This window comes from Bombyx mori, chromosome 28 (genome assembly GCF_030269925.1).
Source record: "Bombyx mori chromosome 28, ASM3026992v2".
NCBI classification, from domain to species: domain Eukaryota; kingdom Metazoa; phylum Arthropoda; class Insecta; order Lepidoptera; family Bombycidae; genus Bombyx; species Bombyx mori.
Genome location: NC_085134.1, coordinates 3,024,355 through 3,049,052, shown reverse-complemented (window position 1 = coordinate 3,049,052; position 24,698 = coordinate 3,024,355). Strand labels below are relative to the sequence as shown.

Here is a 24,698-nt window from a genome sequence, read left to right as displayed (position 1 = left end):
AAATCTACAGTGGTTTTTTTTACGGTGTTCCGTTATAACTACTGAACCATGCATCCGATTGACTTGAAACTTTGTATTCATGTAGACAATACATGTACTTAATGGATAGGCTAATATTTATATAAGTGTTGGACTCCCTATACCAGTTGCGGGGGCGTTAAAGATGAGAATGTTTGTGGGGATGAGAAATAATAATGTTAATTTGACCAATCGGCGCTGCCAACTACAAAACGTCGTATGATCGACCATATATACTTCGCATTAATTATAATCAGCTTCAGTTGAATTGTTTCAAACGCTCCGTTAGAATTCCCGCTAATAAAACCCCTAGGCCGTTGTTTCACTATCGTTAAAATTTCACCCTCGAAACGGGGCTTGCTTACAAAATATTGTCATAAAATGTATAAATAAATATAATATTCACCCGTAAAATATGCACAAATTATGAATAACACGCGAGCCGATTTCCACGCGAAACGCTTTGGTATAAATGAAAGAACTTAAACGTAATATTGATTAGATTATTGATAAGATTGCGAAGAGGGTAGGATACTTTGAAAGGCCAGTGAGTTTTGAGGTGTTCGAATATTTAGGAACAGTAATTCGTGGGAGTGAAAATGTATAAATTGTTTTCTTTTTTGGAACGAAGTTCCTTACGGCAGGCTTGGAGGGGATAGGGATTTTGCTGCGCGACCGAACTGAAAAAAATGTGATAGTAAAACCGTAAGAAAAAATCCGTCGAAAAAAGTGCGTGGAATAAAACCGTTAAATGAGACGTGCGCAGGCGCGACAGTCGCATACACAAGCGAGTAGTGTATAATACCTTTCTCTTTCTCTTTCTCCTTCTTTCTTTTCGTTCTCTCATCCATTCTATTATTATTTCTATTTTTCTATTTCTATGTAATTTTATGTTGTCAAACAAAAATAAAGAGACATATTTTGTTATTTTAGTTGATAATTTGATTACGATGTTTTTTTATTTTAAGTAATTTATTATTTCCTAAAATACTGAAATTCCTAAATACTTTCTTGTACTTAAATAAAAACTAATCAGCAAAATTTAAGAGAAAAATCAAGAAATATTACATAAAATTGAGCACGATTTATTTTGCAATTTGTGTCGATTCTACATTAGCCGAAGGAACTTCGTTCCTACCTGGTGTCCCACGACACCATATCATTTTATTTTCTACACGCTCACCGGAGATAAATAAGGTTCCAGACCATACGTATCGTTTAGAAAAAGAAATGCTTGTATGTACATACATTTTTAGACGAACTAAACGGAAATACTTAATTTTTTTGTTGTTACTTATATGGGTGAATGAGCTCACGGCTCACCCGGTGTTAAGTGGTTCCCGGAGCCCATAGACATCTATAACGTAAATGCCACCACCCACCTCGAGACATGAGTTCTAAAGTCTCAGTTTTTACAGTACAGCGACTGCCCCGACCTTCAAATCGAAACGCATTACTGCTTCACGGCAGGAATAGGCAGGGTGGTGGTTTGTACCCGCACGGAGTCACAAGAGGTCCTAACACCAGCATTCCCGATGCGCATGAGAATTGTCAAGCGGTTTCCTATCGCAGACTAAATTAGACGCTCAGGAAGCAGTCGAGGGGAACTGATTCCAGAGGCGAATCGTAACGCGGCAGAATCATCTTTTGTATTTCTTAAGACCCAGATAATAGGGAATAGGGAACTGTTAATGTCGCAAGTGGTGCGGCAGAAAAACTAAAATAAAGAAAAATAGCCATCGTGGAAATAATTTTTTTCCAGCTGTATTTTGTTACAAAGTCCTGTTTTGACAACTATTAACAAAATGAATACATAATTTTATCTTACTTTAAAAGACAGATAATGTAATTGGTAAAAAATAAAATAAAATAAATGTTGCAAAGATGATTAATATTAAAAAAATCACATGTTAAAACTTTAAAACACTCTCCTGTAAAATTGAGATTATACAGTTTTAATGTGAGAAGACGTATATAATTTACAGTTTTCGTGAGAGGATCTTCCGTGACCACGAAAACTGTAAAGTTTTGATTATACCAATACCTAATGGTGCTATAAAAATTAAAAACCAAAGTACGGTGAGTAGAATTTAATAAGTATACCTTAACGTAGTGTCGCTCATGAGTTACCTTGCTCACATTACGTTGAAAATCTGCATATAGGTTTATAATTAGGGAAATGACTTCAGAAAGAAAGCAATAAATGTTCCCGTAATTATTTTAATGTTAGGTTCGGGGTATTTATTTACAAACATCATGTATTGCCGACGCGGTGGTATATTACTAGTTCACTTAGCATAATGCACATTTTCTTATTTGAGTACTGAGAACTTTGATTGTGCGTTTTTCTGTGAATGTAACTTAAATTCTTTTTTTACTTATAATTTTCATTGGTTTTCACGATACATAATTAAAAATATTTTTACAGTTCAATTAAGGGCGACCGTGACCACGAAAACTGTAAAATATTCGAAATGTCTTCGGTAACTTAGAATTTAAAAAAAACACTGTAAAATTAATTCAAATTTTTTTATTGGAAAGATCGGTGATCGATTTCAGGGTTGTCGCTACGTTTTTTATTTTTATTTTTTTTATTGCCTTTGTAGGCAGACGAGCATACGGCCCACCTGATGATGAGTGGTTACCGTCGCCCATGGACTTCAGCAATGCCAGGGGCAGAGAGCCAAGCCGCTGCCTACCTTCGCTACGCTACTTAAGTGGTTGCCGGAATTCAGAAACATCTGAATGTAGATGATGCTAGATGACGCGGAATTCAGAAACATATGAAATCTATCGTCAACCTCGACAGAATTAAATAAGGTTGATTATTTATTTCTTTTTTCTTTTTTTTTCCTACCTATTCTGATAGCCTTGAGAGGCTATTTCAGCTTTAACCTAACATATAGGTGAGCTCACGGGGCTCAAACCGGAAGTGTTGCTAACACTGGATTTAGCATCGCAGAATCTACCACCGGATCGGAAACGCGACCCGCTGACTCACTCAGTGGGCTGTATGTATGGGTTAATTCGCTCGTCGAGCCCTTCGTCGTAAGCGACGGGTTCGACGAGGATGGTGACCGGTGCTTGTGGTACTTAAAAGCGCCGTTAATGGATCGGAAGGATCCGTAATGACGTGTAGGGTTGATGTCACAGCTGTATTGTATTAAGATCAATCCACCCTTAAAGATACTGAAATTCAAGACTGCTTTTTATGGCAGAAATAAGTACGTGACTTGCCTCTAGTTAGGCGAATTTGATTTTTATTACAAAACTTTTTTTTTTTCGGGCCGGAGTACTAACCTCCTACGAGGTCCCCGCGCCTAGGGGGCGCGCAGGGTATGTGGGTCAACACTACAACCAGACTCGCGGCGCCACCCTGAGGACGCCCGAACGACGGGTCGTCGAGGCGATAGTCGACGACCAACGACGTCAGTCTCCGCGGTACGGCGGCCCTACCAGTCCGCCCGGGCGATACCGCTGGTGTTCCGGGATACCGCTGGGCCAGAACCAGCCGGCCGGGTCGGAATGCGATACACCGCCGACCGGGTTGCTCTTCCACAGTATGTTCGGCGACGACAGCAACGACTAAAACGCGGATCGCATTGCAGTCCGCAGCCGCCGACGCGTCGTCTCGTCCTCCTGGTGCCAGCGCGCTAGAGTGACGGTAGCGTGCGGCACAGCCTCAACTTTTTTAGGTCGCCCCGTGACCATCACCGGGAGGAGACTGCCTCCTCATAGGGGCCGGAGCTGGACAAACGTCCTCCTCCGACTCCCGGCTCGGCGGCGGCGGCACGGTGCCGAGAGGGAAGAAGAGCTCTCCCTTTCCCGTTCCGCCGCCTCCTTCTGCGAGATGGTGGACTCGCAGAAGTCGAGCATCGCCTGCCAGGACTCCTCGCTGCCGAGCATCGTAGCCACGACGGTCGGAAGCGACAAGTTCGGTCCTATTTTTGCAACGAGGACGCGGCGCTGCTCCGCGAAAGCGGGGCAGTATGCGAGCGTGCGCTCCGCCGTGTCCTCGTTGCAGCCGCTGCAATGGTGGCACTTCGGCGTCGGCTCCCTCCGGGCGACGAGGTGCAGGTAGCGACCGAAACAGCCGTGTCCCGTGAACACCTGCGTCGCTCGGAAGGTGAGACGTCCTCGGTCGCGATTCACCCAGTCCGAGAGGACCGGGCGGATCGCCTCGACGGTCCGTCGCCCGTAGGCAACTCCTATCACACTGGATCAACTTTATTACGCTGTATTTTTTTTAACCTGCCTATTCGCTGGTAGTTTAAAGGTGTATTCTAGGTACACGGGGACGTATTTTGCATTATCACAGGTGGGTGACACCGTAACTTAAGTAGCGTAACCGCCGCATTTACCCGTCGCGTTTTCATGGCGATCTCTAGTCCGGATAACCATCGATTTTGCGTACACAACACGCACGCACTCACTTAATTCGTGATTTAGGACCGCATCGCATCCCGATAAGTATTTTTAATTTGAATAAATTATGATTTAACCGCGTTATCGGTGGTTAATGGGCGGTTGTAATCATAACCGTGGTGCGTTTCGTGCTGTAATCAGTGGGTTTCTGCTGAACGCGGGGCCGGATTTGCTGTTTTTTTTATATATTTTTTGCTTAAATGAGTGGACGAGCTCACAGCCCACCTGGTATTAAGTGGTTACTGGAGCCCATAGACATCTATAACGTAAATGCGCCACCCACCTTGAGATATAAGTTCTAAGGTCTCAGTATAGTTACAACGGCTGTCCCACCCTTCAAACCGAAACGCATTACTGCTTCACGGCAGAAATAGGCAAGGCGGTGGTACCTACCCGTGCGAACTCACGTGAGATCCTACCACCAGTAAAACCACCTTATCAACATCGCCTTAACAACACCAGTAGCGTGGCGGCAAAATACATCTCGATTGATTGCGAGGCTAGTTTAGGGTGTGTTTATCAGACGCGTCCAAACCTTTGAAAGTTTTGAGGACTTCCCGGATGTATCCCTGTGAATTATTTTATATACTCCTTCCTATTTTGGTTGGTAAATGAAATACACTTTTATTGTACTTTTTTCAAATATTATGTATTATAATAATTAATAACTATCTGATACTTTTTTTACGCTTTGCTCGTTCAATTGTGTTCGCCATCTTGCTTTTCTCCGTCATTCTGTCTATCATTCTCTTTTCCCATTCTTTCCATTTTCTCTCATTCACATCTTAACGCTCCGTTTCACACTCTTTTCGTACGTTCCGTTCTTACCAATCCTACATTGATATACAACACTGTGTAGGCTTTACGGTAGGCAGCGGCTTGGCTCTGCTCCTGGCATTGCTGAAGTCCATGGGCGACGGTAACCACTTACCATCAAGCGGGCCGTATGCTCGTCTTACTACAAGGGCAATAAAAAAAGACACATTTATCAGTGAACTGGGAATCTAAAATGTTAGTTCTTAATTTTATTCCTGATTCCTGTCCTGTACTTGATGTCATAGAGCACCGAATGTTCGGTTCAAGGCAGGTAGCGCGGCAGGAAAACACGATAAAGATGTCACGTGTTATAATATTATAATTTCAGACCCGGAATTGATATTCGGAACAGATTAAACTTTATGTTGTTTTAAGCTTTTCGTAAAAAGAAAATATGTTGTCAAAATGAAACTTCGTAATAAAACTGTTGTGTTTGTAACTTTGTAACGGTAGTTTTTTTACTGATGGTAGGACCTCTTGTGAGTCCGCGCGGGTAGGTACCACCGCCCTGCCTATTTCTGCCGTGAAGCAGTGATGCGTTTCGGTCTGAAGGGCGGGGCAGCCGTTGTAACTATACTGAGACCTTAGAACTTATATCTCAAGGTGGGTGGCGCATTTACGTTGTGGATGTCTATGGGCTCCAGTAACCACTTAACACCAGGTGGGCTGTGATCTCGTCCACCCACCTAAGCAAAGGTATTGTAGGGCAGAAGATAAATCGTCTGAATCGCGCTTACAAGATTTCGGACATAAGTTATCATAAATACAATTTTCGATTCATTTTTTTTTCTACCTATGCTGATAGCCTTGAGAGACTATATCAGCTTCTCCTTGACGTGTAGGTAAGCTCACGGGGCTCAAACCGGGTGTGTTGCTAACACTGGCCCTAGCAAGGGCAGTGCTTCGCAGAATCTACCACCGGATCGGAAACGCGACCCAATGAGAAGATCCGGCGAGAAACTCAGCCGATTCGGGTCTACCAAGCCATTTTTCTTGCTTCTTGAAAGATCTTCAATGTGTACATTTGTCAATACTTATGTAATGGAAATGTAATATCGATTCCCGCTATGTAGCAAGTTTATGATTATTATTATTATTTATAGATGTCTTAAGTGGTTACCGTCACAATTTTTCAAATGTTTCAATTGTTGAACTTTCGCCGGATCTGCTTAGTAAGTCACGATTCCGATCCGGTGGTAGGTTCAGCGAAGCACAAAGCTCTAGCTTGCTAGGGCTAGTGGTATACATAATATATAGCGCGTTTTTTTATCATTAACTCGAACAAAATCTAGGGCTAAGCCCTAGCAGATACATAAACTTATTTTTTTTATATATCAGTGATTGTGGTCGAATTTCTTTTATGTTAATAAGAATTATTTTAAGAACTACTTTAGACATAAGCGGTAGTCAGTGCCTCGCTCTGCCCCTGGCTGCCCATTGCTGAAGTCCATGGGCGACGGTAACCACTCACCATCAAGATCGTATGCTCATCTGCCTATAAGGGCAATAAAAAAAAGACAGTTGAGACAAGGATACTTATGTATGAAGTATGAGAGCTCTTTGAGGAATAAAAAGATGTGTGGTGTCGTGGGACACCGGATAGGAACGAAGTTCCATATTATAAAAATATTAATTTTAAGTTCTATTCGAGATATAAAGAAAATAATAATTATTCGGGTATACGTTTTTTATTATGATTTTTTTATTGATAAAAATAAAAACTACTTTACCAAGTTATTAACTTTATTTTATTCACAATGATAAAAAAATATATAATAATAATATAAAAGGAAACAGCTATTTATATGAATAATAACCGTCATCATGTAGACTATACATTAGACACTGTATAGCCACTGGTGGTAGGACCTATTGTGAGTCCGCGCGGGTAGATACCACCGCCCTCTGCCTATTTCTGCCGTGAAGCAGTAATGCGTTTCGGTTTGAAGGGTGGGGCAGCCGTTGTAACTATACTGAGACCTTACAACTTATATCTCAAGGTGGGTGGCGCATTTACGTCGTAGATGTCTATGGGCTCCAGTAACCACTTAACACCAGGTGGGCTGTGAGCTCGTCCGCCCATCTAGCAATAAGAAAAGCCATCATACTAGACTATATTTAAACAATAAAAATCTTACGTTACGGACGTTTTTTCCCGGTTAGGGTACCCCTCCGCATCGTCCCATAAGGAACTTCGTTCCCAAAACCCTTACATAAAAGACATATTTTGATTGTTATTCTTTTGTTTCAGATAGCGACATATCCGGCATGCCTCATACAGGTAATTCGAGATAAGAAAACGTCCTAGTATTTTTCTTTTTAGCTTTTCGCCAGTCGAAGACATAATTACGGCTTCTACGACTATTTATAGACGGCTATGAAAATTTGTAACGCATTCGTAGATTGGAAATACATAGTATCTACTGTGGAAAAAAAACGCTAAATTAAACCGAAAAAATTCCCTTTAATTGAGAATATTAGCTACTATAGGCGACTACGAAAATTGTAACGCATTCGTAGATTGGAAATAGTATCTACTGTGGAAAAAAATTGCTAAATTAAACTGAAAAAAATACCTTTAATTGAGAATATTAGCTACTATGGGCGACTATGAAAATTGTAACGCATTGGTAGATTGGAAATAGTATCTGCTGTGGAAAAAAAATTGCTAAATTAAACCGAAAAAAATACCTTTAATTGAGAATATTAGCTACTATGGGCGACTATGAAAATTGTAACGCATTCGTAGATTGGAAATAGTATCTGCTGTGGAAAAAAAATTGCTAAATTAAACCGAAAAAAATACCTTTAATTGAGAATATTAGCTACTATAGGCGACTATGAAAATTGTAACGCATTCGTAGATTGGAAATAGTATCTACTGTGGGAAAAAAACGCTAAATTAAACTGAAAAAATCCCTTTAATTGAGAATATTACTATAACTAAATTCGGGTGATAATTGAAAGGCAGAATCTTTCTAATGTTAAACTAGTTATATTCTCTATCTTAAGGTAGCTCTTCCGGTGTGTTTGAATGAGTCAGTAATCTCATCAATATACATTAATAAAGGTTCGTGAAGTTGAAGCAACAGTCAATCGCTATTTTAAGCTAAAACAAAACACTACCCATTGAATGATGCTCAGTAAGCTATGGACTTTTTGGCGGGAACGCGAGGAGTGAGGTTGTGTGATTTGTTTCATTTTGTCTATTTAGTGTTTCTTCAGGTTTAAATGTGTAATAACGGTGGTTTATTAACTGTTTAATATCTGTGAAAGTGCACAAATGTGGGAAAATGAAACAAAGCCGCTGGACGTAACTTCTCGGGATCCTCCAAAAAGTCCACTGAAAAATTCTCAGTAAATGACCACCATTTTACTGAGATTATAATATGTCATCCCATATCATCTCATCTCATTTCATTTCATCCCAGTTGATTAATGTCTCAAATTAACCATCTTCATTTCATTTCATTTCATTTCACTTCATATTATAATTTTTCGTAAAAATAAGAATATAAATTAAAATAAGACATGACTTAGAGGTCTTAGTTACCAGGTCATAAAATCCCTATTAAAAAAATCAGTAAGCCATGCTAACCGGCATTGTATAAAGAAGGTACTTGTAATGTTGTTGTAAAGGTTGTTGTACCGCAGGCAGGCAAAATTTTATATTGAAATATAATATAAATCGACACCCTCTTCTTGTATGATGATGATTATAGCCGTCTTCATTTAAGTCCGCCAATGTAAATTTTACATGAAGTGTATGTAATAAATAAAAAAATAAAATAAAAATAACGGTACGTAACTCAGAAAAAAACTGGAAAAAGTACTGACATGTATTCCTGTGTCTTACTTTATAAACTTCAATTAAATTTCTAGTAAGACCTATCTATTATGCCACGATGGAACATAGACTTTAATCGCATTATATTTAAAATGATTATCGCCTGTTTATCGCGTCACTTGCGACGTTACGGATCTCATGGATATTAAACCTTCGTTATTTAAAATGGAGGTCGGTTAACACGTAGGTTTTATAATAAAAAAAAAGCCACCGAATTTAAAATCCAGTCAGCCGTGACGATACGTAAAACGAGTGGCCCACGGACCGAAGTTATGCACAGATCTTAATTAGACGTAAACGCTAACAGCGGAGCGGGTCGTCGTCAGCGATGAGAATTCACCTCGCGCGGCGAAATCATAAGCGTTTCAAAGAAATCGAACGGGTGACCATGAAACTTGGATATCGGTTGGATAAAATTAACTATCGAAAATACAAAAAAAGTGACCGGTGGTAGGGCCTCTTGTGAGTCCGCACGGGTAGGTACCACCGCCCTGCCTATTTCTGCCGTGAAGCAGTAATGCGTTTCGGTTTGAAGCGTGGGGCAGCCGTTGTAACTATACTGAGATCTTAGAACTTATATCTCGAGGTGGGTGGCGCATTTACGTTGTAGATGTCTATGGGCTCCAGTAACCACTTCTTTTGCGGTATGTAGTATTGTGCTTTTCTTCATTTTTCATACTTAAATTTCTCTTGTAATAGGGAATGCTGTGTATAAAGAGAAACGACCTAGCTCGCTTTGACCTTTCCCTCTCTCCACGGTCGAATAGTTCGCGAGACGCTCTATCTATTTTCTCACTCTCGCTCCTCCTAAATTGTATCTTTTCTCTCTAGCCGTAACGAAGCTGTCGCAAGTCAAATTTTAGTCCCAACGCGCCTAAAGAAGTTTCACTTTTTAAATATTTCGTTACTTACGTCTTAACGCTACCGCAGTGCGTCCGGCAGTTTTAAACGTCGCCACGGTTAATGTTTTTAGGTTAGGATAGCGGTATTTAGTCAAACTTGGGGAAGCTTCCCTTTCCCAGCTTGACTAAATAGCGCTATTTTAACCTAAAAAGATACGTAAGTACCTATCAATATTTATGTTTATTTTTAAACAAGTACACATTTGATTCGTTTAATATTTTTATTTTTAAAATAACAAATAAACATCTAGATATTTAAATCTCATACTCAACTCACTACTTAACAAGTTCCGATCTTTTTGATGCTATAAAATTTTAAATATTTGTCAGGGTCGATAAACCTATTCTTGAAAATTACGATATAATATTATTTTAATTAATGTTTGATCGAAACCGTATCTGAAGTCGTATACGTCGTGGTTGATCGCGTAACAATGAGTCCTTGTTAAGCTATTGAATAGCTTTTATCGCGCGCTTTGAGTGCGGCGACCGAATCAAGATATTCCGTAACGAAAATAAAACCTAACATCCCCCACTCCGCCTACCATGTAGCTCGCGTTCAACACATTCACACGTTGCGCTTGTGTAGTGTTTGTGAATAAGCGCGCGGCGTGAGGTCGCACTGCATGCGCATCATGAAAGTCTGCCCATCTCTCTCTCGCGCGGTCTAGTTTATGAGTGTGAAGGGGATTAATGTTTTGCTTTTGTTAATGTTTATAAATATAGCGTGGTCTTATTTTATTATTGTTTTAATATTAAATTATTATTGTCTAATTATAATTGCATAAGTTCATAAAAAATGCTATGCAATAACTTTACCGCGGCAGTCCCCGTGTGCCACACGTGTTTTTTTTATTCTAGAAAATTCACGAACTACTCCTACGATGATGAAGTATAGCCGTAAAAATTGTAACTGGGGATAATATGAACCAGCGCTAATCTAATATGCACATACTGCCACTGGCTGTGCTATCAACACTCAGTGATATAGTCTGTGCTACACAGAATACCCGCCATAATGAAAAAATAAAATCAGACTTCGAACATAATGCATTTTAAATATTAATTGATTATTTTTCGATACTTGGAGATGTCTATTAATCCGTTCCGAGCAAAAAGTCATCCGTCTGTTATGACCTTTTGGCGGGAACGCGAGCAACTGTGTGATTTGTTATGTTTTGCTAATTTAGTCTTTCTTTAGTTTTAAACGTGTAATAACGGTGGTTTATTAATTGTTTGGCGTCTGTTAAAATGCGGAAATGTCTAAAAATGACACAAACTATATGTGATGAATACAAATATGAATGTAACATGTACATATGAATGTAACTATAATGAGAACTTAGAACTTATAGCTAAAGGTGAGGGGCGGAATTTATGTTATAGATGTCTATGGGCACCGGTAACCACTTTTAACAGCAGGTGGGCCGTGAGCTCGTCCACTAAGCTATAAAAAAAACAAAGCTGCTGGACTTAACCGCTAAGGTTTCTTCCAAAACTTCCACTGAAGTCTCAGCGAATAACCACCATTTTATTGATACTTCAATTGCATTCCATCTCACTTAGTTTCATTTAAATTCATCCTATATGATTTCGCTCCATATCATTTATCTCTTAACTATTATAATTTAATCTAAACAAAAACATTTCCGACATCCGTGTCACAGTAATATAGTTATTTCCATTTAAAATCATGGCGACACGGGTGCCGTACTAGTCTCGTACCCATTAACCGTAATTAAGGAAATCGAGAACCAAATCTTAGTATCGAGATACTATCGAATGCCACCCGCAATCCCTAATACATTAAACATTACGTTCAGGATAACGTGGGATTTTAAGCCTTATCCGAAGCGAGTAAGACTCAATCGAATACAACGTAAAAATACCGAAACGATGTGTTTAGAACAGTTTCATTTTCTTACTTACTCCGACGAGCATAAGACGCATTTTGTCTTAAATTAGATTAATCAAAAAAAGATTTGTGACAATTAAAACACAATCTTAAGTTCGGTGGCTTCAAGGTTGTTAGTTAAATATGGCATATCTTATCTGCTGTCAACGTTTAGATTATTGGCAATAAAAAATCATTTTCATCACGATACAAATCTTGTATATGGCAATAATTTAACGAACGTGATAATATCGGAGCGTGTTTAAAAAAAGAAACAAAAAAAAAAAACATTAGTCTTCTCTATATCGAACTCACACGTTGTTTCCGGGTATCTTTTAGATTACATTAATATTATTTAATATTCACATTAATTTAATGATGTTCCGTTGCAACGTTTTATTTATATTAAAACTCTTTTATTTTATAGTGATAGTTTTGATAATATTTTACGACATTTTCGCTTCGTTCCTATTACGGTTACACATTCAATGAAATTGGACGTCAAATTAATTTTCTAGATGTTCCGAGTGTTGCTACATTTAAAAATCTATGGTCATTTCTCAAATATGGCGTCTTAATTTGACTAGTCGTTGTCTGTTGTTAGGCATTCGGTATTGTTAATGGTAATTATCTATATATTAATACGTGAAGCAAAAAGTTTGTACCCCTTTTTACGAACATTGCGCGGACGGAGGACTATGAAATTTCCCACACTTATAGAGAATATAGAGAAGGAGTGCAGAATGTTAATATTTTTTTAAATTATGCATAGAAAATTCATTAAATCAATAAAGAAAATATTATACACACTACCGTGTATTTGACACAACACATATGCTCTGCGTTTATTGTGGTTCATTGTCAAACTTTTGTTATTGTTGAAAGTCTGTGGTCAAATTGAGAATATATTAATATTGTTTGACTTTAATACTATTTATCTATAGTGTATCTTTAGCGAAATCTCGGTGTTTGGCGAATTATATTAAAGAAGTCTAATAGTGTTTGAGAATAGAACCATAATAATGTTTATAAATAAAACAATTAATTATAGTCGAATTTCGACTACTGCGGGATCACTAGTTATTGTTAATCGAGTAAATCGGGAGACCGCCATGATTAATAGAAAAACTAGGTATTGATAATGGGCACATAAATTTTCTAACGTCTAATATCGACTCATAGCATTAATTGTTAATGAACACTAGTAACAATATCAAATTTATTTGTGTAGGTATAAGTTGGATTCAGACTGTCATTAGATGTATATAGCATTCCCATTTTTGTATAACTTATAAACAATGCGTTTTTGTTAGGCTCGGAAACTGGTGGTAGCCTCTTGTGAGTCCGCGCGGGTAGGTACCACCGCCCCGCCTATTTCTGCCGTGAAGCAGCAATGCCTTTCGGTTTGAATGGTGGGGCAGCCGTTGTAACTATACTTGAGACCTTAGAACTTATATTTCAATGTGGGTGGCGCATTTACGTTGTAGATGTCTATGGGCTTCAGCAAGCACTTAACACCAGGTGGGCTGTGAGGTAGTCCACCCATCGAAGCAATAAAAAAACAAAAAAAAAACTATATTTCGATATACCAATTGTTAAAATTTGGAAGTATGTGAGTGATATTACAAAAAATATATTTTAACTAGCTAACATTGTAAAGGATGCATTACATGGATCTTAGCTCTTACCTCCACTTATCTGACCACGACAATGCAAGTGAACGCAGTCGCTTTTTTTTTTCTTTTTTTTTTATGGCTAGTTCTAAGGTCTCAGTATAGTTACAACGGCTGCCCCACCCTTCAAACTAAAACGCATTACTGCTTCACGGCAGAAAGAGACGGGGCGGTGGTACCTACCCGTGCGGACTCACAAGAGGTCCTACCACCAGTAATGAAAGAGTGTCTTGTCGGATCCCCGGATTCACTCTCCGTGCTTTGGGCCTCAAGCACCGGTCACCGTCCTCGACGAGCGAACTAACCCGTAGACATAGCCCACTGAGTTTCCCGCCGGATCTTCTCAGTGGGCGATTCCGATCCGGTGGTAGATTCAGCGAAGCACTGCTCTTGCTAGAACTAGTGTTAGCAAATTCTCTCTGGTTGAGCCCGTGAACTCATCTACCCGTCCGGACGTAGCTGGAATAGCCTCTTAGACTAATAGGCAGGGGAAAAAAATCCAAAATTTTAAAATTATAAACAACTAGCTTTTGCCCACGACTCCGTGCGCGTGGAATAGTTACTTTGGCATAATGCTTTTACTCCCCACTTCATTTACGTAGAAAGTGAAGATATTTTTGAATTGTAGAATGTTAAGGAGCTATTGAAACCCCAATTTTGAAACATTCTTTATTGGTGCTATACTTGTATTGGTATAACCGTGATGTTATATAGTCTATAGCTTTCCTCAATAAATGGGCTATCTAATACTGCAAGAATTTTTCAAATCGGACCAGTAGTTCCTGAGATTGGCGCGTTCAAACAAACAAACTCTTCAGCTTTATAATATTGTTATATTAATACGCGAAGGAAAAACTTTGTATCCCTTTTTACGAAAAATGCGTGGACGGAGGAGTATGAAATTTCCCACACTTATAGAGAGTAAGTATAGAGAAGAAGTGCACAATGCTAATATTTTTTTTAAATAATGCATAAAAGATACATTAAATCAATAAAGAAAACATTACACACACTACATACCATGTATTTGACGCACACACGCATGCATACTATTTATTGTCAAACTTTTGTTTTTGACGTCTGTTGTCAAATTGAGAATAGATTAAATATTGTTTGTCTTTATTAATATTTTTCTATGATGTAGTCTTGGCGATGTTTGTAATTATACAATAGTCTTTGAAAATAGTGTACAAACTTTTAATTTCAATTAAATATAGTCGAATTTCGATTACCGGGCAACCACTAGTTAGTATAGATTCGTGCGAATTCAAATCCCTTCTATATCATTGCGTAGGAGCATCGTAATGGAACTCATTCGTGAATTCAACATTTTGGACACAAATGGAGGAGTATGGAGGTTTTATTGTAAGTTTTTGTGTTTAAAATTCTTGTTAGAAAAAAAAAATCTATCTTAGTTTGTTATCGATTCTACACGTATAAAGTTATCCTACGCACGGAATTAATTCGTCATAATCCACGCGTTAAGAATTGACTCGGCGAAGCGACACCTACACTATCGATCGATCTAATTTACAACTGTATAGTGATGAGATATGACACCGATTTCCAAATATCGATAGATTGTTTTATTCATCGTTATCGATATCACGAATTTAGCCGAAGTGGGCGTACAGTTCTCTTTGTTCTATCGAAGGATGGAAGTCATAAACCGGTATGTATAGAGACATAATTAAAAAAAATTAAACAACAAATTCCTGATTTTCTAATTGTACGGTACGAAAAAACTCGTTAACATTTTTAAACCATAATTATGAAATTTGAAATAGCATATTTTTTGACACCCAAAGCGACAATTTCAACAACAAATTTTATAGAAGCACGGTGTTTTATTTTTTTATGTAATTTGTGTAACAGATAATAGAAATATCTATTTGAAACCGATTTCATATCACTAAGCTGCTTGTTTGTGTTGCGAAACATTCATGAGTTATTATATAGTCGAGTATAAGGGTAGAAAATCCATTCAATTAACACAATTTACGCCTTTTTTGCCGGGGTTTGAACTTTCTATAAGGTTCGAGGAGGGGTATATAGAACTGAACGATCTGCAAATGTTGGGAACGGACCGCGGGCTGCACAGCCCATCTGTTGTTAAGTGGTTACTGGAGCCCATAGACATCTACGACATAAATGCGCCACCCACCTTGATAAGTTCTAAGGTCTCAAGTATAGTTACAACGGCTGCCCCACCCTTCAAACCGAAACAGGCAGGATGGTGGTATCTACCCACGCGGACTCACAAGAGGTCCTACCACCAGTAAAATGTTTTAGACTGTAGGTATTATTAATTATACAATAATTAAATAAAGTTTTGTACGAAACAGATATTTTGTATAATATTGTTATGTCGAGGAGTAAAAAGCTATTGAATTTAAGCGCCATGTTTGCAACTTAACAGGTGAGCTATTTAAAGTTTAACATTGGTAAAAAATGCAAAAAAAAACTTCTTTAGCTATTTCAATAGAGTAAACTTAATTGAAGCTCATTTAAAAACATCGAACCGTTGATGCTAATACCAAATAAATTAAATAAACGCACCTTTAATTACAAAGATATGTATCGCGTATTAAGCAAAATGTCGCTAAAACCAAATAGCGTTTCCCCTCTCGATATATTAAATCATCGACATTACTAAATATCAGTAACTGTAATCCCTAGTACAGTATATCTGTCGCTTCGTGTAGCTAGTGACGTGCTAGTGATTTTGACGGTAAATTAACTTATTGAAATTCGGAAACGAACGACCGTAAGAATATTATGGATAGTAATGTAATGTATTAAATTAGAAACTTACCCTACATCGCGAAATCAGTTGTACATGGCTATGTAAAATATTTAATTACATTACCTGTCCGTCTTTAGTCAGCTCAGTGAAACTAAATAACTTGTCGGTATATTCATGTTAGTTCATTAGTTTTTTACTGGTGGTAGGACCTCTTGTGAGTCTGCACGGGTAGGTACCACCCCCCCGCCTATTTCTACCGTGAAGCAGTAATGCGTTTCGGTTTGAAGGGTGGGGCAGCCGTTGTAGCTATACTTGAGACCTTAGAACTTATATCTCAATGTGGGTAGCGCATTTACGTTGTAGATGTCTATGGGCTCCAGTAACCAGTTAACACCAGGTGGGCTGTGAGCTCGTCCACCCATCTAAGCAATAAAAAACAAGAAGTCATTTTATCACTGAAAATTACCGTCACTATTCGTTCCTTGAGCTTATTCAACGTCAATGACGTCATTAGTAACAGTTAAATGATTTTATTGGTAGTATTAGTGTTATTCAGTTAATCAGACGTGCTCATGTGTATAAATATTACAGTGCAAACAACAGACCAAGAAGAAACTTATGAACGAAATAAAAAAGTAGCAGTTAGAATGATTGCCGATCGAAGTGAAAACTTATAATTTAGAATTTTAGTACTGAAATTTAAGATTTCATAATGTTTAAATTAAAAATATCAACATCAATTTAATCAACAACAGCCCATTTCGATAAAGCGGCACGACACGAGAATCTTCTCATCGTGGCCGCTGGAAACTACATAGCCGATTCTGGGGACCAAATGGTAAACGGTCGACGTCGCCCAAAACACGTGCTTTAAAGTACCCCAAGCACCAGTCATCGTTCTCGTCGAAACCGTCGCTTACGACGAAGGGTTTGGCGAGTAAATTAACCCACAGACACAGCCCACTGATTTTCTCCCCGGATCTTCTCAATGGGTCGGGTTTCCGATCCGGTGGTAGATTCTGTGAAGCACGGGGCTCTTGCTAGGGCTCCCGCTAGCAACATTGTCAGGTCAGCCCCATGAGCTAGTTAAGGTTACGCTGATATGATATCTCTAGATCATCAGCTTAGGTTATAAAAAAAAGCGGGCTGTACAAGATCACAGCTGCATACACAGGCATGTCGGTGATGCGAACTCAGAAGATTTCACGCATCCAAAAAGCGCCGAACGCGCACTGCATACGGTCAGGTATATACGATGTGTTTTACGTGTACGAGTATATGTTACATTAACATGTCGGTGGCGCGAATCCAAAAACATTCCTCCCTTCCAAATAGTGCTCAACGCAAATAAAATAGTTCTCACTTCAAATGTCAATAGTTTTTTAAACAGTTTCGCGAAAACGCAACAAAATAATTATTATTTAACTACGACATATCCATGTTAAGCGAACACGTCCGTGAGCTATCAGTGAGCGAACGGGCACCGTGGCAACGTATCTTAAAAAAATTAAATCAAATCACATCTCCAAACGTGAATGTTTACAACGTTACAATTTAATGTCGTAAACTTTATATGGGTTTATTAAAGTTAATTAATTAGAGCTTAAAAGCGGCGAGCGAACGCTTCGGCTTTTGTAACGCGCAATCAAGTACATGTTATTGATGTATCAGTCGATTCTGAAATAGTATGACTACGAAAAAAAAACCTTTTTTTATTTCAAACCATATGAGCGCAATGTAATCTATATAATATATATAAAAATGAATTGCTGTTCGTTAGTCTCGCTAAAACTCTAGAACGGCTGGATCGATTTGGCTAATTTTTGTCTTGAATTATTTGTCGAAGTCCAGAGAAGGTTTAAAAGGTAGATAAATATGAAAATGCTCGGAATTAAATGAAAATAACAATTTTGTTTTTCCTTTGATGTGTCCGTGTGATGAAAAGCTTAGGTCTTTTATTTATCGACAGAGGCACTACGAAGTCTGCCGGGTCAGCTAGTACGTAATAAAGAGCATTGATGTACAAGTCAGGCTTAGAATGGTTAAAAGCTACTGTTCCAGCTTAAGTTCTCATTCATTACTCTCTTTTTGTGTTTTTCCTTCTTTTTTCCCACACCTAAGCTGATAGCCTTGAGTCAGTGTAGCCCTAACAAGTCGGTGAGCTCACGGGGCTCAAACCTGACGACGTTTCTATCCCTAAACTTAACAAGAGCAGTGCTTCACAGAATCTACCACCGGATCGGAAACGCGACCCACTGAGAAGATCCGGCGAGAAACTCAGTGGGCTGTGTCTGTGGGTTGATTTACTCGCCGAGCCCTCCGTCGCGGGCAACGGGTTCGAAGAGAACGATGACCGGGTGATTTTCCTATTAAAAAAACTTTGCAATGTAAAATGATGTAACAGTAACTTCAATTTTTTCTACGACCGGTGAAAATCAAAAACCCATAACTATAGCCTTAGCGTAATTTTAGTAATCCAAGTGACTTGCAAGATTTGACGGTTGCCAATGATGACGTCACACACGTGGCCATCCCGATTTCTGTTTGTATTGATTAGAAAGAAATAAATCCCAAGACCTTCACCCAATCTGGGGTTCCGGTAGATTAAATAACTACGTAACATTAAGTAAACATAACTATATAATATTAAGTAAACATACTAATTATATTAAGTAAGTGATAAAAACTATATTTTTTTATTTTATTTTTTTAGCTTAGATGGGTGGGTGTACGAGCTCACAGCCTACCTGGTGTTAAGTGGTTACTGGAGCCCATAGACATCTACAACGTAAATGCGCCACCCATCTTGAGATATAAGTTCTAAAGTCTAAGTATAGTTACAACGGGTGTCCCACCCTTCAAACCGAAACGCATTACTGCTTCACGGCAGAAATAGGCGGGGTGGTGGTACCCCCCCCTGCGGACTCACAAGAGGTCCTACCACCAGTGAATAATACATTAATTGTACATTAAAAATTATATTAAAAAAAAAACACATACATATATTTTAAGTTATGTAAATTTACTGGAAAAAAAGGCTTTATTATTATTATTATTATTCTATTAAATCCCAAGAACAGTTCCTCAGAATTTATTGTCACATTTCCACGGGGGTCATGTAGGGGCACCACATTCGTTCTATTTTCATAAGGTCCTTTGGTTTTCCGTATTCTCTTCTAATCTTTGTGGCTTTCGGCTTCGTGAACTTCATATCATCGTAGTTCACGCCGTGCCTTATCCAGGTCACTTGGAAACCGGATCCTGGAAAATGATTAGATCATTGCACCGATGGCCGGATTTCTACAGCTTTTTTTTTTCCTACCTAAGCTGATAGCCTTGAGAGGCTACTTCAGCGGAACTTTAACTAGTAGGTGAGCTCACGGGGCTCAAACCTGACGACGTTGCTAACACGAACCCTAGCAAGAGCCGTGCTTCGCAGAATCTACCACCGGATCGGAAACGCGACCCACTGAGAAGATCCAGCGAGAACCTCAGTGGGCTGTGTCTGAGGGCTAATTTACTCGTCGAGCCCTTCGTCGCAAGCGACGGGTTCGACGAGAACGGTGACTGGTGCTTGGGGTACCTAAAAGCGCCGTTAGTGGATCGGGAGGATCCGAAATGACGTGTTTGGGGCGACGTCGACTGCTTTCCATTCTTTCCGCAGGATCGGGAATGTAGTTACCGGCGGCCACGATGAGAGGTTTCTCGTGTCGTGCCGCTTTATCGAAATGGGTTTTCGACAGCCATGCTTAGAGAGAGAATACACTTTATTGCACACCAACACAATTTACATTAAAAAAAAAACAGTCAAAAAGCAGATATATTTGTACAACAGGCGGTCTTAACGCTAAAAGCGATCTATCTCTTCCAGACAACCGTTTAATTTACAGAAATTCTGGAAAATATAAAAATATAGTAGGTATGTTGCGGTGTACCATAGACAATACATTATTATACAAAATATATATACATACAATAAACAGATATAAACCGCTTACATATAATATATATCCTTAGACCTTAGACTTCCTTTTAAAAAGAATAGATAGGTTTTGAAGGACAAAAGGGAATGCAATGTTGCTGACGAGGATGTCGAAGACAGAGCGAAGTGGGTGAGTAAAGTGAGGAAAACTGACCCCACCACCATGTGGGATAAATAGCTGGGAAGAGAGAGAGAGAGAGAGAGAGAGAGAGAGAGATACGAGTTCTGTCGGACATGAGCAGTAATAGGTTTGAAGGGTGTGTCAGCTGTAGTACTCTAAAAGCTGAGACTTAGAACTCACGTCTCAAAATGGGTGGCTGCATTTACGTTGTAGATTTTTTTCCTACCTAAGCTTGAGAGGCTATATCAGCGCAGCCTTAACTAGTAGGCGAGCTCATGGGGCTCAAACCTGTGGATGTCTGTAGTTTCCAAATAGGTCGTGAGTTCGTCCACTCATATAAGCAATTTTTATTTTTTTATATTTTTTTTTGCTTAGATGGCTTGACGAGCTCACAACCCACCTGGTGTTTAGTGGTTACTGGAGCCCATAGACATCTACAACGTAAATGCGCCACCCACCTAGAGATATAAGTTCTAAGGTCTCAGTATAGTTACAACGCCTGCCCCGCCCTTCAAACTGAAACGCATTACTGATTCACGGCGGAAATAGGCGAGGTGGTGGTACCTACCCGTGCGGACTCCCAAGAGGTCCTACCACCAGTACATGCTACGTGTAGATCGTCACCGCAACCACGACCACTATAAGAAGTGTCCGACTTAGAAAAAGAAAGGTGCGTTTATATTCGATTTTAATGTTGTGTGTGTTCGTAACACCTTACTACTAGCTCCGGTCACCGTCCTCGTCGAGCCCGTCGCTTGCGACGAAGGGCTCGACGAGCGAACTAACCCACAGACACAGCCCACTGAGTTTCTCGCCGGATCTTCTCAGTGGGTCGCGTTTCCGATCCGATGGTAGATTCTGCGAAGCACTGCTCTTGGTAGGGTCAGTGTTAGCAACTCTCCGATTGAGCCCCGCGAGCTCACCCACAAACGTTAGGGCGAAGCTGAAATAGCCTCTCAAGGCTATCAGCATAGGTAAGAAAAAAAAAAAGAAAAAAAAACTACTAGCTCCTGTAGCTTTGGTTCCATCACCTCTAAGTTCACAAAGCTTTTAGTAATTAACAGGATTACTCACTGTCGTAATGTTTTATCGCGTCATCTCTGTACGTGCCTACTGTATAAATCTTTAATTTGTCGATGGCCACCTCATATTCAGGACACCGACAGCGATCCATTTATAAAATATAATATAAATATATTTATTAAATATATAATGTATATAAAATTGTTGCGAAAAAAAATTTATATAAAATCGTTGACTTCTAATGTCATTTTGTTACACTGTCATTTTTGTTTTTTTGTTTTTTAATAATACCTTCAGTTCTTAAATTATTGCCTTCGTGTTGGATTCACGTCACGTAATCCATATTCTAAACAGTTTGAGAATTTATTGTGGAACTAGCGACCCGCCCTCGCTTCGCTTCGGAAACATTAAAACACACATGAAACCAAAAAAATATGTTCATCAGGGACAATGTCGGCTTCTAATGGAAAAAGAATTTTTCAAATCGGTCCAGTAGTTTCGGAGCCTATTCGAAACAAACAAACAAACAAACAAATCTTTCCTCTTTATAATATTAGTATAGAGTATAAATTTATACAAAATTATAGGCCGTAGCTAATGATTTTTAAAACGTTTATTATTATATTTTTTTTATTTTATTGCCTAGATGAGTGGACGAGCTCACAGCCCACCTGGTGTTAAGTGGTTACTGGAGCCCATAGACATCTACAACGTAAATGCGCCACCCATCTTGAGATATAAGTTCTAAGGTCTCAGTATAGTCACAACGGCTACCCTACCCTTCGAACCGAAACGCATTACTGCTTCACGGCGGAAATAGGCGGGGTGGTGGTACCTGCCCGTGCGGACTCCCAAGAGGTCCTACCACCAGTGAAAAATTAATAAAAATCAGTTGTGTTACACATCATGGCACATGGCACCCCTTTCCCGTCATCACCCAGGAAAAATCGGGCACTAAGCTGACGTCTCACCCCTGTAATAGAAGAATAAAATGGGTGAATATCTAACAACCTGCCAAGTCTGTTCAGGTCACCACCGACACGTAAAAAGAATGAGTTTTGCCTATAATTAGTGGAAGCTAGGGGCAAAGAAATTAGATTTCGATGCCCTAAAGATATTCTCTGTGCATTGAAATCAACTTTGGATAAGAGCTCCGGGCAATCAACCAAACCTTTAATGACCTGTGCGGAACAATGCAATCTCTGCGCTCCCTTGATTTTTAGATCGAAATTGGTAATCTAAAGAGACAGTACTTGAAAAACAGTTTAAGATACGATTCTTTGGCGCGTTGATTGAAAAGAAAAAAATTAAATTGCAAAACTGAAATTACGAATAATTAATTGAAGACAGCTTCAGCAGAAACTCTCCATTCATTGACGAATTTCCGCGAGGAACAATATATATAACCACTATCGTCCTCCTTGCGTCAGTTTCCTCATTACTGAGGGTCGTGTTCATGGCCTTGAAACAGTTTGTTTATTATAATGCACCGCCATCTGTTCCTATCTGCAAGTGAGTGCAGAGCATCGTGCACTGTGGTATCCAGGGCTGCACGAATCTGGTCCGTCCAACGGGTCGGGTTCCTGCCTCTTGGTCGCTTCCCCTCGACCTTTCCAGTGACCACCAATTTCTCCAAGTTGTCACTGTCTTTCCTTGCGATGTGGCCAAAGTATTCAAGAATCTTTCGCAGGAAAATGGTGGAGAGTCTAGTCCGGATCTTCAGCTGAGCTAGGATGGATACATTAGTGCGGCGTGCGGTAACCACTATATTCCAACTGAATTAAGACTTAAAATCTAATAACGGCAACGATTAAGATTGAGGCGAGTAAAAAAAAAAAAGCGAATCGATTACAATACATTTCGCTCCTGTTTCCCGACGTGCGATTGTCGGTGCTGTAAAATCAGTCGCGAGCTGTAAAATACGCTATAACCTCACCGATATATTGCCGATATTGAAGACGGACAAAAAAAAAGACATTTACAACCCCACGACTGTAAAATCGAGCGCGTTTTATGTCGGAACCGAGATTGAGAGAATTAGGTAGCGTTATGAAGAGTTAAAGTGAAGCCATGGTGAGATTTACGTGCCACGCCTATTGAAGTGTTCGAATGTTACGATTGGTGTGCGCTAATTGTTTTCGCTTGCTGCTTTAGGGAAAGAGGCTGTCCACGGATCGGAGGTGGTTACCACCTCGCATAGACAATAATGCACATCAATGTATTAAACGAAAAGAAGAACACTTTGTGAAAACAGCCATAATAAATAAATGAAAATACTGGAGAACGAAGCACGGTGTGATGTACCGGCTCCTCGGACCAAGAAGAACTCTCGGCGTGGCGATGCGTCCTTGTAAATCCTTCCTTGAACGTTTACCTATCCATTATTTCAGCAAGTAGAAGTGAGTGAAACACTACTTACTGGTCGTTTGGAGAAATTGCAATTTAAAATTTATTTTGTTCTTTTAAATATTATAGTAACCTCGAAGGGTTATGATAGATTCGCAGAACGAGTAAGTGAGCTCACGGGGCTCTAACCTGAGAACGTTGCTAACAATAGCCCTAGCAGGGGCAATGCTTTGCAATATATAAATAATTAATATTGTTATTGACGTAGATAGCGTGTTTTTTACTGTGAGCTATAAATTGAAATAAGAAGAATATTAAGCAAAAAATACATAAAAAATTAAATTCTGCTCAATTAATCTGTAGACACTTTTTATAAATAATTTGGGAACACATGATGGCGCAATTAATTTTACTGCTAACGTCATCTATTGGCGACATTCAAATAACTCCTCCAATACTTTAATGACCACTGCAATACTTTGTCCGGTCACGGTCCTCGCCGAACCCGTCGCTTGCGACGAAGGGCTCGACGAGTAAATCAACCCACAGACACAGCCCACTGAGTTTCTCGCCAGATCTTCTGAGTGGGTCGCGTTTCCGATCCGGTGCTAGATTTTGCGAAGCACTGCCCTTGCGAGGGCCAGTATTAGCAACACTCCGGTTTGAGCCCCGTGAGCTCACCCACACGTCAATAAGCTGAAATAGCATCTTAAGGCTATCAGCATAGGTAGGTAAAAAAAAACTGTGAACCAGGAACGTACGTACAGCGAAGCAGTTTTTTTTTTATTGCTTAGTTGGGTGGACGAGCTCACAGCCCACCTGATGTTAAGTGGTTACTGGAACTCATAGACATCCACGACGTAAATGCGCCACCCACCTTGAGATATAAGTTCTAAGGTCTCAAG

General features: G+C 39.4%; 1 protein-coding gene and 1 long non-coding RNA gene across 2 annotated transcripts in view; one reads left to right on the top strand and one right to left on the bottom strand.

The window, feature by feature from the left end:
* LOC101741842 (paired box pox-neuro protein) overlaps window positions 1-24,698 on the top strand; it is a 99,195-nt gene that overhangs the window by 36,300 nt on the left and 38,197 nt on the right. Inside the window, exon 2 of the mRNA XM_038021184.2 lies at window positions 7,511-7,540. Coding sequence (XP_037877112.1) covers window positions 7,528-7,540 — 13 coding nt within the window. The 5' untranslated portion in view covers window positions 7,511-7,527. The remainder of the gene's footprint in view (window positions 1-7,510; window positions 7,541-24,698) is intronic.
* LOC119630743 (uncharacterized) lies at window positions 19,323-21,717 on the bottom strand. Its single transcript, XR_005246419.2, has 2 exons — window positions 21,499-21,717; window positions 19,323-19,582 (listed from the first exon to the last, which is right to left on the bottom strand). It is a non-coding gene; the product is annotated as an uncharacterized LOC119630743 (long non-coding RNA).